Here is a 16431-nt window from a genome sequence, read left to right on the forward strand (position 1 = left end):
GAGCACAAAAATAAGTCTGACACTGGTGTGTGTACCGTATATCTAATGCGAATGAAAGCATATTGCAGCAAAACAAAGAAGATAGGCGGATGTAGCTGCAAAACAAACAGGCAGATGTAGTTGGATCCCCTACATCATAGGTCAGCACAGTCCAATGTGTGCACTTACCGATCTCCGGCGGTCAGAGCTGCCAGATGCTCCTCTCCGGGTTGAGGCTCAGATTTATCATCCAAAATTCTCTGCATTTGCTGTTCAATCTCCCGTGGCTTCAACAGCCGACCATCATGGTACAACCACACTTTGAAGTAACGTCCCTTGTGGTACACAACAATGTGCTTACTGTCTTTCACGTGCTGGATTGTGTCTAGAATCGAAAGTCAGGTTTCAAAAAGATGTTTTAACAAACCCAGAAGAACCACATACCTTGTTGCTTCTACCTAGTGAGAACTACATGGTTTAGATCTCAAGTACATAATCGATGGAATAACATATATGTCATCAGTCACAGCACAAATACCGTGCCACTCTAGTTCTCTACAACAAATTCACTACAAAATTCTACCTTTTATAATCTTATCCAGGCATAAAACTTTTTTTCTGTGCCTCTACAGCAAAGATTTTTAGTAAAAGGAAGATTTCAACCTTACCAAAAATCCTGTACTTCAAGAGGTGCAAAAAAATAAGAAGCGCCAATGACCATAAAAAAGTGCTGCAGACAAGGCAGCAAACAGCCTAGTTTGTGAAGAATCACAACATGCCTATCAGGAGACTGATTCTCAGAGGGTTCTTATACACAATGTTTCTATCCAACAGCAACATTTTTGTACACCTTTTTATTGACTTTTTCACAGTCTACAATCAGTATGTAGGAAATACCAGCAAAACATAATACTAGTAATGTGCGTCAGTTCAAAGTCTATGGCAAGCAAGAAACAATGCAATAGGTCTCGCATTAGGAACATTTGAGCTATTGGTCTTGTAAAGGACAATTATTTTATTTATGTGTTGGTTTTTAAAATAGCTAAATTGATAGCTTTGTCATTTACAATGCCAATAGTTATAACTTTCGCGAATGTGACACCTATAGCATTTGTACTTAAATAAAAGTGATTGTAATTTATAATGGCAATAGCTTAAACTTTTAAAAATAACTTTTGTGTATTTTATTGTGATGAAAATCCAAGAACAGAAGTGAAATATTAACATTTTTTTGTGACATTTGTAATAAAGCTTGAAACATTGAGAGAAAATATTTGAACCAGTGATGCTGTGGTGGTGCTGAGTGATGCTGTGGTGGTGCTGAGTGATGCTGTGGTTGCGCCGAGTGATGCTGTGGTTGCGCCGAGTGATGCTGTGGTTGCGCCGAGTGATGCTGTGGTTGCGCCAAGTGATGCTGTGGTTGCGCCGAGTGATGCTGTGGTTGCGCCGAGTGATGCTGTGGTGGTGCGCCGAGTGATGCTGTGGTGGTGCGCCGAGTGATGCTGTGGTGGTGCGCCGAGTGATGCTGTGGTGGTGCGCCGAGTGATGCTGTGGTGGTGCGCCGAGTGATGCTGTGGTGGTGCGCCGAGTGATGCTGTGGTGGTGCGCCGAGTGATGCTGTGATTGCGCCGAGTGATACTGTGGTTGCGCCGAGTGATGCTGTGGTTGCGCCGAGTGATGCTGTGGTTGCGCCGAGTGATGCTGTGGTTGCGCCGAGTGATGCTGCGGTTGCGCAGAGTGATGCTGCGGTTGCGCCGAGTGATGCTGTGGTTGCGCCGAGTGATGCTGTGGTTGCGCCGAGTGATGCTGTGGTTGCGCCGAGTGATGCTGTGGTTGCGCCGAGTGATGCTGTGGTTGCGCCGAGTGATGCTGTGGTTGCGCCGAGGGATGCTGTGGTTGCGCCGAGTGATGCTGTGGTTGCGCCGAGTGATGCTGTGGTTGCGCCGAGGGATGCTGTGGTTGCGCCGAGGGATGCTGTGGTTGCGCCGAGGGATGCTGTGGTTGCGCCGAGTGATGCTGTGGTTGCGCCGAGTGATGCTGTGGTTGCGCCGAGTGATGCTGTGGTTGCGCCGAGTGATGCTGTGGTTGCGCCGAGTGATGCTGTGGTTTCGCCGAGTGATGCTGTGGTGGTGCTGTGGTGGTGCTGCTGAGTGATGCTGTGGTAGTGCTGCTGAGTGATGCTGTGGTAGTGCTGCTGAGTGATAATGTGGTGGTGCTGAGTGGTGCTGTGGGGGTGGTGCTGAGTGATGCTGAGTTGTCATGTGGTGGTGCTGAGTGGTGCTGAGTGATATTGTGGTGGTGCTGAGTGGTGCTGTGGTGATGGTGCTGGGTGGTGCTGTGGTGGTGGTGCTGAGTGGTGCTGTGGTGGTGCTGTGGTGGTGCTGTGGTGGTGCTGAGTGGTGCTGTGGTGGTGCTGAGTGGTGCTGTGGTGGTGCTGAGTGATACTGTGGCGTTCAGTGATGCTGTGGTAGCGCATAGTGATGTTGTGGTGCCCCTGAGTGATGCTATGGTTCTGCGATAGATAGATTGAGTGAGGGCGATAGATAGCGTGAGGGCGATACATAGATAGAGTGAGGGCGATAGATAGCGTGAAGGCGATAGATAGAGTGAGGGCGATAGATAGAGTGAGGGCGATAGATAGAGTGAGGGCGATAGATAGAGTGAGGGCGATAGATAGAGTGAGGGGGATAGATAGATAAGAGTGAGGGGGATAGATAGATAAGAGTGAGGGGGATAGATAGATAAGAGTGAGGGGGATAAATAGAGTGAGGGCGATAGATAGAGTGAGGGCGATAGATAGAGTGAGGGCGATAGATAGAGTGAGGGCGATAGATAGAGTGAGGGCGATAGATAGAGTGAGGGCGATAGATAGAGTGAGGGCGATAGATAGAGTGAGGGCGATAGATAGAGTGAGAGCGATAGATAGAGTGAGGGCGATAGATAGAGTGAGGGCGATAGAGTGAGGGCGATAGATAGAGTGAGGGCGATAGATAGATGTGTGTGGTTGTGTGTGTGGTTGTGTGTGTGTGTGTGGTTGTGTGTGTGTGGTTGTGTGTGTGTGGTTGTGTGTGTGTGGTTGTGTGTGTGTGGTTGTGTGTGTGTGGTTGTGTGTGTGTGGTTGTGTGTGCGGTTGTGTGTGCGGTTGTGTGTGTGCAGTTGTGTGTGTGTGGTTGTGTGTGTGTGGTTGTGTGTGGTTGTGTGTGGTTGTGTGTGTGGTTGTGTGTGTGTGGTTGTGTGTGTGTGGTTGTGTGTGTGTGGTTGTGTGTGTGTGTGGTTGTATGTGTGTGTGGTTGTGTGTGTGTGTGGTTGTGTGTGTGTGTGGTTGTATGTGTGTGTGGTTGTATGTGTGGTTGGTTGTGTGTGTGGTTGTATGTGTGTGTGTGTGGTTGTATGTGTGTGTGTGGTTGTGTGTGTGTATGTGTGTGTGTGGTTGTGTGTGTGTATGTGTGTGTGTGGCTGTGTGTGTGGTTGGGTATGTGTGCGGTGTGTGTGGCTGTGTGTGTGGTTGTATGTGTGGTTGTATGTGTGGCTGTATGTGTGGTTGTATGTGTGGCTGTGTGTGGTTGTATGTGTGGGTGGAAGAGAGGGAGGGCAATAGAGTGAGGGAGGGCGGTAGAGTGAGGGAGGGCGGTAGAGTGAGGGAGGGCGGTAGAGTGAGGGAGGGCGGTAGAGTGAGGGAGGGCGGTAGAGTGAGGGAGGGCGGTAGAGTGAGGGAGGGCGGTAGAGTGAGGGAGGGCGGTAGAGTGAGGGAGGGCGGTAGAGTGAGGGAGGGCGGTAGAGTGAGGGAGGGCGGTAGAGTGAGTGAGGGCGGTAGAGTGAGTGAGAGCAGTAGAGTGAGTGAGGGGGTGTGAGGGTGAGGGGATTTGTGAGGGTGTGTGAAGGTGGGTGGGATGTGAGGGTGGGTGGGGTGTGGGGGTATGTGAGGGTGAGGGGGTGTGAGGTTGATGGGGTGTGAGGTTGAGGGGGTGTGAGGTTGAGGGGGTGTGAGAGTGGGGTGAGTGAATGTGTGAGGGTGAATGAAGGTGTGTGGGTGAGTGAGGGTGTGTGGGTGAGTGAGGGTGAGGGTGAGAGGGTGGGTGAGAGGGTGGGTGAGAGGGTGGGTGAGGGTGAGAGGGTGTGTGAGGGTGAGAGGGTGTGTGAGGGTGAGAGGGTGTGTGAGGGTGAGAGGGTGGGTGAGGGTCAGGGGTGCGAGGGTGTGTGAGGGTCCGAGGGTGTGTGAGGGTGAGGGTGTGTGTGAGGGTGAGAGGGGGTGTGAGGGTGAGAGGGGTTGTGAGGGTGAGAGGGGGTGAGGGTGAGAGGGAGTGAGAGTGTGTGAGGGAGTCAGAGTGTGAGGGTGAGAGGGTGAGTGAGGGTGGGTGAGGGTAAGGGTGAGGGGTTGTGAGGGTAAGGGTGAGGGGTGTTTGAGGGGGTTTGGGGGTGTGAGGGTGAGGGTATGTGAGGGTGAGGGTATGTGAGGGTGAGGGTATGTGAGGGTGAGGATATGTGAGGGTGAGGGTGAGGGTATGTGAGGGTGAGGGTATGTGAGGGTGAGGGTATGTGAGGGTGAGGGGATGTGAGGGTGAGGGGATGTGAGGGTGAGGGGATGTGAGGGTATGTGAGGGTGAGGGGATGTGAGGGTGAGGGGGTGTGAGGGTGAGGGGATGTGTGAGGGTGAGAGGGTGGGTGAGGGTCAGGTGTGTGAGGGTGCGAGGGTGTGTGAGGGTGAGGGTGTGTGTGAGGGTGAGGGGGTGTGTGAGGGTGAGAGGGTGGGTGAGGGTGGGTGAGGGTTAGGGGTTGTGAGGGTAAGGGTGAGGGGTTGTGAGGGGGTGTGGGGGTGTGAGGGTGAGGGTATATGAGGGTGAGGGGATGTGAGGGTGAGGGGGTGTGTGAGGGTGAGGGGGTGTGTGAGGGTGAGAGGGGGTGTGAGGGTGAGAGGGGGTGTGAGGGTGAGAGGGTGAGCGAGGGTGGGTAAGGGTGAGGGGTGTGTGAGGGGGTGTGGGGGTGTGAGGGTGAGGGTATGTGAGGGTGAGGGCATGTGGGGGTGAGGGTATGTGAGGGTGAGGGTATGGGAGGGTGAGGGGGTGTGAGGGTGAGGGGGTGTGAGGGTGAGGGGGTGTGAGGGAGTGTGAGGTTGAGGGGGTGAGGGTGTGTGAGGGTGTGAGGGTGAGTGAGGGTGAGGAGTGTGAGGGTGAGAGGGTGTGTGAGGGTGAGAGGGTGTGTGAGGGTGAAAGGGTGTGTGAAGGTGAGGGGGTATGTGAGGGTGAGAGGGTGGGTGAGGGTCAGGGGTGCGATGGTGTGTGAGGGTCCGAGGGTGTGTGAGGGTGAGGGGGTGTGTGAGGGTGAGGGGGTGTGTGGGGGTGAGGGGGTGTGAGGTTGAGGGGGTGTGAGGCTGAGGGGGTGTGAGGTTGAGGGGGTGTGAGGTTGAGGGGGTGTGAGGTTGAGGGGGTGTGAGATTGAGGGGGTGTGAGAGTGGGGTGAGTGAAGGTGTGAGGGTGAATGAAGGTGTGTGGGTGAGTGAGGGTGTGTGGGTGAGTGAGGGTGAGAGGGTGGGTGAGAGGGTGTGTGAGGGTGAGAGGGTGTGTGAGGGTGAGAGGGTGTGTGAGGGTGAGAGGGTGTGTGAGGGTCAGGGGTGCGAGGGTGTGTGAGGGTCCGAGGGTGTGTGAGGGTGAGGGCGTGTGTGAGGGTGAGAGGGGTTGTGAGGGTGAGAGGGGTTGTGAGGGTGAGAGGGGTTGTGAGGGTGAGAGGGGTTGTGAGGGTGAGCGGGGGTGAGGGTGAGAGGGAGTGAGAGTGTGTGAGGGAGTGAGAGTGTGAGGGTGAGAGGGTGAGAGGGTGAGTGAGGGTGGGTGAGGGTAAGGGTGAGGGGTTGTGAGGGTAAGGGTGAGGGGTGTTTGAGGGGGTTTGGGGGTGTGAGGGTGAGGGTATGTGAGGGTGAGGGTATGTGAGGGTGAGGGTATGTGAGGGTGAGGGGATGTGAGGGTGAGGGGATGTGAGGGTGAGGGGATGTGAGGGTGAGGGGATGTGAGGGTGAGGGATGTGGGGGTGAGGGGATGTGAGGGTGAGGGGATGTGAGGGTGAGGGGATGTGAGGGTGAGGGGATGTGAGGGTGAGGGGATGTGAGGGTGAGGGGATGTGAGGGTGAGGGGATGTGAGGGTGAGAGGGTGGGTGAGGGTGAGGGGGTGTGTGAGGGTGAGGGGGCGTATGAGGGTGAGGGGGCGTATGAGGGTGAGAGGGGGTGTGAGGGTGAGAGGGTGTGTGAGGGTGAGGGGATGTGAGGGTGAGGGGATGTGTGAGGGTGAGAGGGTGGGTGAGGGTCAGGTGTGTGAGGGTGTGAGGGTGGGTGAGGGGGTGTGTGAGGGTGAGGGGGCGTATGAGGGTGAGAGGGGGTGTGAGGGTGAGAGGGTGTGTGAGGGTGAGGGTGTGTGAGGGTGAGAGGGTGTGTGAGTGTGAGAGGGTGTGTGAGGGTGAGAGGGTGTGTGAGGGTGAGAGGGTGTGTGAGGGTGAGAGGGTGTGTGAGGGTGAGAGGGTGTGTGAGGGTGAGAGGGTATGTGAGGGTGAGAGGGTGGGTGAGGGTCAGGGGTGCGAGGGTGTGTGAGGGTCTGAGGGTGTGTGAGGGTGAGGGTGTGTGTGAGGGTGAGAGGGGGTGTGAGGGTGAGAGGGGGTGTGAGGGTGAGAGGGGTTGTGAGGGTGAGTGGGAGTGAGTGTGTGAGGGAGTGAGAGTGTGAGGGTGAGAGGGTGAGTGAGGGGTTGTGAGGGTAAGGGTGAGGGGTGTTTGAGGGGGTTTGGGGTGTGAGGGTGAGGGTATGTGAGGGTGAGGGTATGTGAGGGTGAGGGGATGTGAGGGTGAGGGTGAGGGGATGTGAGGGTGAGGGATGTGAGGGTGAGGGTATGTGAGGGTGAGGGGATGTGAGGGTGAGGGGATGTGAGGGTGAGGGGATGCGAAGGTGAGGGGATGCGAGGGTGAGGGGATGTGAGGGTGAGGGGATGTGAGGGTGAGGGGATGTGAGGGTGAGGGGATGTGTGAGGGTGAGAGGGTGGGTGAGGGTCAGGTGTGTGAGGGTGCGAGGGTGTGTGAGGGTGAGGGGTGTGTGAGGGTGAGGGGGTGTGTGAGGGTGAGAGGGGGTATGAGGGTGAGAGGGTGAGCGAGGGTGGGTGAGGGTGAGGGGTTGTGAGGGTAGGGGTGAGGGGTGTGTGAGGGGGTGTGGGGGTGTGAGGGTGAGGGTATATGAGGGTGAGGGGATGTGAGGGTGAGGGGATGTGTGAGGGTGAGGGAGTGTGTGAGGGTGAGAGGCGGTGTGAGGGTGAGAGGGGGTGTGAGGGTGAGAGGGTGAGCGAGGGTGGGTGAGGGTGAGGGGTTGTGAGGGTGAGGGGTGTGTGAGGGGGTGTGGGGATGTGAGGGTATGTGAGGGTGAGGGCATGTGAGGGTGAGGGTATGTGAGGGTGAGGGTATGTGAGGGTGAGGGTATGTGAGGGTGAGTAGGTGTGAGGGTGAGGGGGTGTGAGGGTGAGGGGGTGTGAGGGTGAGGGGGTGTGAGGGTGAGGGGGTGCGAGGGTGAGGGGGTGCGAGGGTGAGGGGGTGCGAGGGTGAGGGGGTGCGAGGGTGAGGGGGTGTGAGGGGGTGTGAGGGTGAGGGTGTGTGAGAGGGTGTGAGGGTGAGTGAGGGTGAGAGTAGTGCGAGGGTGAGAGGGTGTGTGAGGGTGAGAGGGTGTGTGAGGGTGAGAGGGTGTGTGAGGGTGAGAGGGTGTGTGAGGGTGAGGGGGTATATGAGGGTGAGAGGGTGGGTGAGGGTCAGGGGTGCGATGGTGTGTGAGGGTCCGAGGGTGTGTGAGGGTGAGGGTGTGTGTGAGGGTGAGGGGGTGTGTGAGGGTGAGAGGGTGTGTGAGGGTGAGAGGGGGTGTGAGGGTGAGAGGGGGTGTGAGGGTGAGAGGAGGGTGAGAGGGGGTGTGAGGGTGAGAGGGGGTGTGAGGGTGAGAGGAGTGTGAGGGTGAGAGGGGGTGAGAGGGGGTGAGGGGGTGAGAGTGTGTGAGGGTGAGAGGGAGTGAGTGTGTGAGGGTGAGAGGGTGAGAGGGTGAATGAGGGTATGAGGGTGAGAGGGTGGGTGAGGGTAAGGGTGAGGGGTTGTGAGGGTAAGGGTGAGGGGTGTGTGAGGGGGTTTGGAGGTGTGAGGGTGAGGGGATGTGAGGGTGAGGGGATGCGAGGGTGAGGGGATGCGAGGGTGAGGGGATGCGAGGGTGAGGGGATGCGAGGGTGAGGGGATGCGAGGGTGAGGGGATGCGAGGGTGAGGGGATGCGAGGGTGAGGGAATGTGTGAGGGTGAGGGGGTATGTGAGGGTGAGAGGGTGGGTGAGGGTCAGGTGTGCGAGGGTGTGTGAGGGTGAGGGGGTGTGTGAGGGTGAGTGGGTGTGTGTGGGTGGGTGAGAGGGGGTGTGAGGGTGAGAGGGGGTGTGAGGGTGAGAGGGAGTGAGAGTGTGTGAGAGGGAGTGAGAGTGTGTGAGGGTGAGAGAGGGTGAGCGAGGGTGGGTAAGGGTGAGGGGTTGTGAGGGTGAGGGGTGTGTGAGGGGGTGTGGGGGTGTGAGGGTATGTTAGGGTGAGGGTATGTTAGGGTGATGATATGTGAGGGTGAGGGGATGTGAGGGGGTGTGAGGGTGAGGAGGTGTGAGGTTGAGGGGGTGTGAGGTTGAGGGGGTGTGAGGGTGAGGGTGTGTGAGAGTGGATGAGGGTGTGAGGGTGGGTGAGAGTGAGTGAGGGTGAGTGTGGGTAAGGGTGAGGGGTGTGTGAGGGGGGGTGGGGTTGTGAGGGTATGTGAGGGTGAGGATATGTGAGGGTGAGGATATGTGAGGGTGAGGGGGTGTGAGGGTGAGGGGGTGTGAGGGTGAGGAGGTGTGAGGTTGAGGGGGTGTGAGGTTGAGGGGGTGTGAGGTTGAGGGGGGGTGAGGGTGTGTGAGAGTGGATGAGGGTGTGAGGGTGAGTGAGGGTGAGTGAGGGTGAGTGTGGGTGAGTGAGGGTTGTGCACAGAGGAGACGAGTAGGGTGAAAAACCGAGCCATTACTGGGACTTTTCTGGTAAAATACTTGATGAGAACCCAGGCCAGTATAATGCTGTCTTCTGCGTGCAAGTCTGTCAAGTCATGGTGTTTTCGGCAGTGCTGCGAGTACGGTGAAAAACGGAGCCATTGCTGGGACTTTTCTGCTTGTAACTATAAAAAAAAAGAATGCGGTCTTCTGCTTGCAAGTCTGTCAAGTCATGGCGTATTAGGCATTGGTGCGAGTACGGTGAAAAACTGAGCCATTGCTGGGACTTTTCTGCTGACGAAGACGGAAAGAGGAGGTGAGAAAGGAGGGTCCGGCTGGGAGCTGGGAAAGAGGCTAAAAGGACTGAAAGGGAGGGGAGAATGAATGCACGGAGCGCATTCCAATTAAGTCTGGTGCGAGGCGTGGGGGGTTCCATATAGTAGCAGTTGGCCAACTGTTGGCGTGGTTTATTTCCCCAGGATAGCTCGGTGGAATCAGCATATGATGCGGAGAAGTGTGCATCCTGCAGGTCTCGGGTTCAAGATACTTGCAGGGCCGACGCTGCCTTTAATTCTTCTGAGATGGGTAAAATGAGTGCCGCCAGCTTCGTACTAATAAAAACACTTTGGATTGATTAGGCTAAGAAACCTAGCGCCTACAGCAGGCTAGCGCTATACCGACACTAACTACATGGTTCATCATTACCACTGATTTCCAGTTATCAGGAAGAGAAGGAGCGATGATTTGAAGCTGTCACCGGAAACAAATGAATTAACTGCTTACAACAAATGCCTGCTGCACGAGGAGCGGGAAAGCTGCCAGGAAATCATTTATTCGAAGGAGCGAACGCCAGACAGGCACCATGAGCGTGCCTATAACTATTTTCCAACCTGTTTCCGCATCTCAGACGCTTAGGGGGAAAAATAATCTGCTTGCACAAGTCCACTACATAAAATAAAGTTTAAAAAATTAACTCACAATGTAGGGCCAACGCTGCCTTTCATTCTTCTGAAATGGGTAAATTGAGTGTCGCCAGCTTTGTACTAATAAAAACACTTGGGATTAATTAGGCTAAGAAACCTTGCGCCTACAGCAGATTAGCGATGTACCGACACTACATGGTACATCATTACCACTGATTTCCAGTTATCAGGAACACAAGCAGCGATGATTTGAAGCGGTCACTGGAAACAAATCAATTAGCTGCTCACAACAGATCCCTGCGGCACTAGGAGCGGGAAAGCTGCCAGGAAATCATTAATTCGAAGGAACGAACGCCAGACCGGCACCAATAGCCTGCCTCTGCTAGGTTGTGTATTCCATGTCTGGTTTGTGAGTGACAGGGACTGAGGGGCTCAAGGAGACAGGGTGAGTCAGCACAAGGGTGAATAGACCTATCTGCATGAGGAGTGGTGGAAGGAGTAACACCTGGGACTGAATAGGGCTGTGCCAGCCTTCCACAATGCTGGCTCCATCTCCTGTGGTGTGTCTGATGACCCTGGCCCACACTGACAAAGGAAGAAGTTGTGCAATGGCAGAAAGCACCCAGAACTGGTTTGGACTAGGTACAGAGACAAAGGATTTTGGTGTATGAAAAGGGGGACCCAGACTCCAGAACTTTAGATCACTTCTGGGAATCAAGACGACCCTTTGCCAAGGAGAAGAACCAAGGTAGCTGAAGGAGGAGACTGCCCCTGTGCTGTGCTGTTGGGGTTGGCCTGCAGTGGTGTCTTTATTTGCCAAGAAAAGGGAGAAAAGGAACTTTGTGTATACTTTTGCAATTTTGAAGAAGAATCTCCAAGGGCTTGAACTGTGCTTGCCTCCTGCCTGAAGTCTCAAGGATACAAGACTTCACCACCAGCTCTACTGAATTCCCTTGCAGTGGAATTCTGCCTCAGAGAGGTGCTTACTGTTGTTTGGGCCCTCTGAGAAGACTGCAAGCCACTGGGAGTTGGAAGCGTGACGCAACAAGGAGAAGCGCGACACCGCCGCAACAGTTACCGTCGTATCACCGGAGAAGCATGTTGCAGGGTCTGTCGTGGTTCAGAAGTTACTGATTTGGCCGCACGGTCATCGGGCGTGCACACATCACATCCAAAGTTGTTGCATTGCATCAAGACACCATTTTGTCGCATCGCACCAGATTGTCGCATTGCATCGAGGCGCCATCTTGTCGTATCGCACCAGATCACAGTAAGAAACTGACGCAACACCTCGTCTGCTGTAAGGAATCAACGCATCACCTCCCCTGCGCTGCAGTAAGGAACCAACGCATCCCCTCCCCCAAAGCAAGGAACTGACCCATCACCTTCCCTGTGACCCTTTAGTTTGTATTGCGTGACGCATACAAGGTACTTTGAGAGTAAAGTGTCGCATTTACCATCTACATTGAACTAAACTATTTCTACCATTTTAAAGTCTATTTTTGATAACAGTATTGCGGATTTTTGTTGTTTGGTCTTGTGTTAAGTCTAGTAAAGATTACATATTTTTCTAAACTGGTGTGGTGTTCATTTGTAGTGTTTTCACTGTATTTCTGTATGTGTTCACAAATGCTCTACACACTGCCTCTGAGATACGCCTGTCTGCTCGTGCCAAGCTACCAAGGGGGTGAGCGGGGGTTATTTTAGAAGTCTACCCCCTAACCCTGACTAAAAGCAAGGGTCCCTATTTGGTCAAAGGTACCTGCCTCTGACAACCAGAGACCCCCTCAGTTCTATCAAAAACTCTAACATTAGAAAGAAAAAAAAAAAAGGGGGGAAGCAACAACTGTATCTTGGAGACTGGAAAGCATCATTCAGTAGGGCATCAAGGGAGAGGAGTGACAATCGTGTGGGTTAGAGTTGTGTGGGGAAGAGTCATGTGGGGAGGGAGGATCGAAGAGTTGCGTTTATAGAGTTACTTGCCTATGTAACCCCAGGGGGGGTTGGTTACAATGCGTGAAACAGGGAGTGGGGTTAAACCAGAGTGTGGTGCGGGGTATTTGACATGTGACGCATGGTCGGACCTTCTCCATTTAGATAGGTGGAACATTTTCCCTGGGTTCTTCTCCTACAGCAGCCCACAACTCTCCGTTATTGGGCACTTGTGTAGGCCTTTTCTCTTCTCTATATAGGGCCTTGCTTTCTGCTAGGCCAACGTAAGACCACTGTCCACTATGCCGAAAGAGAAGGAGCGAGGAGTAATTTCGAATAATAGCTCCTTCCGCCAAAAGCTGGCCGAGGTCTAGGAAACGTGTCAGAACTCTGTCGCTGGAAAATTGAAAATGCACAGCTTCCCATGCAGGATGTAGGGATATACCAGTACAAGTGAAAGACCTGGTCCCAGTAAGACGAGAGAGCTGGGCAAGTCCCATGCATGTGATTGGAGACTGTGTCTGCAGTGGCAGCAAGAGGCAGTAGCTCCCGAAAAAATCTTATTAATACTGGCAGGGGAGAGGTATGCCTGGTGCAAGATAAAGAACTAGGTCAGTTTAAACTTGAAATTTCAGGGAATTGTACGTGGATCGTGCAGTGTTCAGACCATTATGTTTCATGTAAAACACTTCTAAACTTGGCTTCTAAGATATCGTAAGGGTGATGATGGGGTGTAGGAGGCAAGGTGTTCTGTAATTTATCTAACCAGTTGATGCAGTGTTAGCTATTACCTATAGTATACAGTGTTTTGGTCACTAGATATGTGGTTGGCTACTTGTCTACAACCGCCCATCTTGTGCGCATGCTATGGGATACAACACCATATGTTAAAAACTGCCCTTCATGTAATGTATATTGGCCTTGCAAAGATTGAAAGAACTATAAGAGACTGTCCGGGAATAAGGACTCCAGTATGTCCAACCCTGCTGGAGTATGAGGTACTTCTGATCAAGGCTAACGTACTGGTTTGAAAGGCCAAGGTGGAAAGATTTAGGAGCATAGCGGGGATGAACGTTCTTTCTGTGACCAGCCGAAGCCTAGCCAGGTCCTGTAGTGCCACCGAAAACAATCTGGATGACACACTGGTGGGCACGGAACCTGGGAGAGCTAGGTTCAGTATTTTGGAGATCCACAACAGCTTATCTATCGCCCCAGTCTCTTATAGAGGCACCCGTGAAAGGCATCTGGCCAACCATCGCTGCGGTTAATAATACATCTCGACATCGGGGCCCCCAGAAGTATCAGCATGGCTAATGCCACTCTCCAGCAGCCCCCAGCCCATATCAGATCCCCCAGAAAAGCATCAGAGTCCCTGAAGTAACTTCAGGTTAATAAATTTTTGAAGTTGCCAAAATAGTACAGGAGCCTTGAGAGCATCGCCATCTTGGAGATGGCAATAAGCTCTGACACTCTGAGTGTGAGAGTGATCCCCAGAATGTTATCTGTCTCCTGAGGTAGGAGACACATCTCCAAATTCCCCTCACGCACATTCTCATCATCATGGTATATGTTTATCTCCAGGTATCGAACAGCGGGTGTCCTCCCATTTAAGTATTTCATCTACTAGTGAGGCTATTAGAGGGAGAGTGCTGTGGCGCAAGGGAAATAGCAGAAACTTGCTTCTACTAACCTGAAGTGTTGGGGCCCGTCTGAATCTCTCTACTATCTGGGCTCTCACATCTAGGCCCAGCCAAGACTCTCTTATAGAGGTGTGGTGCAGCGGTCAGGGTAGCTGACTTCGAAGCACAGGGTTCCCGGTTCAATCACCGGTTCCGGCGGCAGCTCAGCTCAGCACCATGTGACTCTGGGCAATAGCTCACTTAATTTCCACGATGGCCCCCAGTGCTTGAGACCCGTAAGGGTGATTAGTTTGCGCTTTACAAATACGGATTTACATAGAGGAGGGCATTGTCCGCTTAAAGGGATATCATGTGGATGCTAACTTGGAGGGGAATGCTCCGTTCGTGTCCCACTAGTCGCATTTGGATGGCTAGTGGCTCCTTGGCAAAAGCGAAAAGGAGGGGCGAGAGCAGGGAGCCTCGTCTGGTGCCTCTATTAACTACAAACAGTTTAGAAATGCAGTCTTCCAGTCTTAATCTGGCAGAGCAGATGGACTAAGCATACAAAAGGATGTCTGAAACCAATTTTATGGAGCACCACAAAAAGGTAGCTGCAATTAAGCATTTCAAATTCTTTGTCATGGCCCAGAATTAAAGCTCCAAAATCAGGCCATAACTTTGGAACACTATAAAAAAGAAGATACAAATGTATGCTACTTGTCATAGCTATACATACGCCCAAAAAATTCGTAACATCTACACAAAAAATATATATATATATATATATCACGCTCTTGCTTGTACCAACAGGCGGGAGGAACGCGTGCACGGTCACGGGCCTCAAGCTGCAGCCCAGTCCAATCCGTGATCTAGAAACTGCCTGCTTGCCTCATCCATTAGCAGCCCCAGACACCACTGCCTGACGCGTTTCGATAAGTCTTCATCAGAGGCTTGGGTGAAGGAGAAAGACACGCATATGCCGGTACTGCAGTTATGAGCTTTATTATTGGCGCGCTGTGGATCAGCTGATTGCGCATTCATTGCTGGTACCTGCAGTCCTGAGGAATGTGGATATCTCCTCTGCATATGCACGGATAAATGTTCTGCTGGCAATTTCGGCCCCCCAGTGGGCCCCGGCAAACAGGTGGGTTCTGCATTCAGTGTCCGTGAATCCACGAAGAGAGGGGTGCTGGATGCACTCCCCTGTGGCCCCCAGGTATCAAGGGGTGGTTCGCTCCCAGCGGCATGGCGGCCGCTAAAACATCACGCTCTTGCTTGTACCAACAGGCGGGAGGAACGCGTGCACGGTCACGGGCCTCAAGCTGCAGCCCAGTCCAATCCGTGATCTAGAAACTGCCTGCTTGCCTCATCCATTAGCAGCCCCAGACACCACTGCCTGACGCGTTTCGATAAGTCTTCATCAGAGGCTTGGGTGAAGGAGAAAGACACGCATATGCCGGTACTGCAGTTATGAGCTTTATTATTGGCGCGCTGTGGATCAGCTGATTGCGCATTGATTGCTGGTACCTGCAGTCCTGAGGAATGTGGATATCTCCTCTGCATATGCACGGATAAATGTTCTGCTGGCAATTTCGGCCCCCCAGTGGGCCCCGGCAAACAGGTGGGTTCTGCATTCAGTGTCCGTGAATCCACGAAGAGAGGGGTGCTGGATGCACTCCCCTGTGGCCCCCAGGTATCAAGGGGTGGTTCGCTCCCAGCGGCATGGCGGCCGCTAAAACATCACGCTCTTGCTTGTACCAACAGGCGGGAGGAACGCGTGCACGGTCACGGGCCTCAAGCTGCAGCCCAGTCCAATCCGTGATCTAGAAACTGCCTGCTTGCCTCATCCATTAGCAGCCCCAGACACCACTGCCTGACGCGTTTCGATAAGTCTTCATCAGAGGCTTGGGTGAAGGAGAAAGACACGCATATGCCGGTACTGCAGTTATGAGCTTTATTATTGGCGCGCTGTGGATCAGCTGATTGCGCATTGATTGCTGGTACCTGCAGTCCTGAGGAATGTGGATATCTCCTCTGCATATGCACGGATAAATGTTCTGCTGGCAATTTCGGCCCCCCAGTGGGCCCCGGCAAACAGGTGGGTTCTGCATTCAGTGTCCGTGAATCCACGAAGAGAGGGGTGCTGGATGCACTCCCCTGTGGCCCCCAGGTATCAAGGGGTGGACTGCAGGTACCAGCAATCAATGCGCAATCAGCTGATCCACAGCGCGCCAATAATAAAGCTCATAACTGCAGTACCGGCATATGCGTGTCTTTCTCCTTCACCCAAGCCTCTGATGAAGACTTATCGAAACGCGTCAGGCAGTGGTGTCTGGGGCTGCTAATGGATGAGGCAAGCAGGCAGCTTCTAGATCACGGATTGGACTGGGCTGCAGCTTGAGGCCCGTGACCGTGCACGCGTTCCTCCCGCCTGTTGGTACAAGCAAGAGCGTGATATATATATATATATATATATATATATCCAGCCAAAGTAGAACCCTTATGGAACAGGAGCCTCACGAAGGTAAAGATCATTGCCCTCTTTATTCAAGCAACAGCCTGCCAGCAGGTTAAGTTAGTAGAAACTTCATGTTAAAAGTAGAACGCCAGACGCGTTTCAGGAATAGGTTCCTTTCTTCAGTGGCGTGTTGGCAAGTGTCAGCTGCAGGCGCTTCAAGGAGAGCACTCGATATAACATCCCCTGCTAAGGTGGGCGTGGCTAAAAGCCTTCTGGGTGATGTAGTCCTCTTCCAGTGAAACCACTGTGCGCGCCTGCACGCCAGCACCAATAGTCAGCCCAGTTGATAGAAGTAACAATTGAACCACCTGCCCCGCTTTGTGTGCTGCTATATATATATATATACACACATGTAAAATTGGTTTTATATCGTAGAAATGTTTTTAACATTTTCTATTTATATATTTTTTCTTAAACATTTGAGAGAAATATGTTTACATTGTCAATCGGGCACTATGCCCTATATGAAATG

At 53.2% G+C, this 16431-nt stretch overlaps 1 protein-coding gene across 4 annotated transcripts in view; it reads right to left on the minus strand.

The window, feature by feature from the left end:
* CPT1A (carnitine palmitoyltransferase 1A) overlaps positions 1-16431 on the minus strand; it is a 404991-nt gene that overhangs the window by 175646 nt on the left and 212914 nt on the right. For all 4 annotated transcript variants that reach the window (XM_086957836.1, XM_086957839.1, XM_086957840.1 and 1 more), the window contains exon 10: positions 169-364. In XM_086957836.1, coding sequence (XP_086813962.1) covers positions 169-364 — 196 coding nt within the window. The remainder of the gene's footprint in view (positions 1-168; positions 365-16431) is intronic.

This window comes from Lissotriton vulgaris, chromosome 2_1 (assembly GCF_964263255.1).
Source record: "Lissotriton vulgaris chromosome 2_1, aLisVul1.2, whole genome shotgun sequence".
Lineage (NCBI taxonomy): Eukaryota > Metazoa > Chordata > Amphibia > Caudata > Salamandridae > Lissotriton > Lissotriton vulgaris.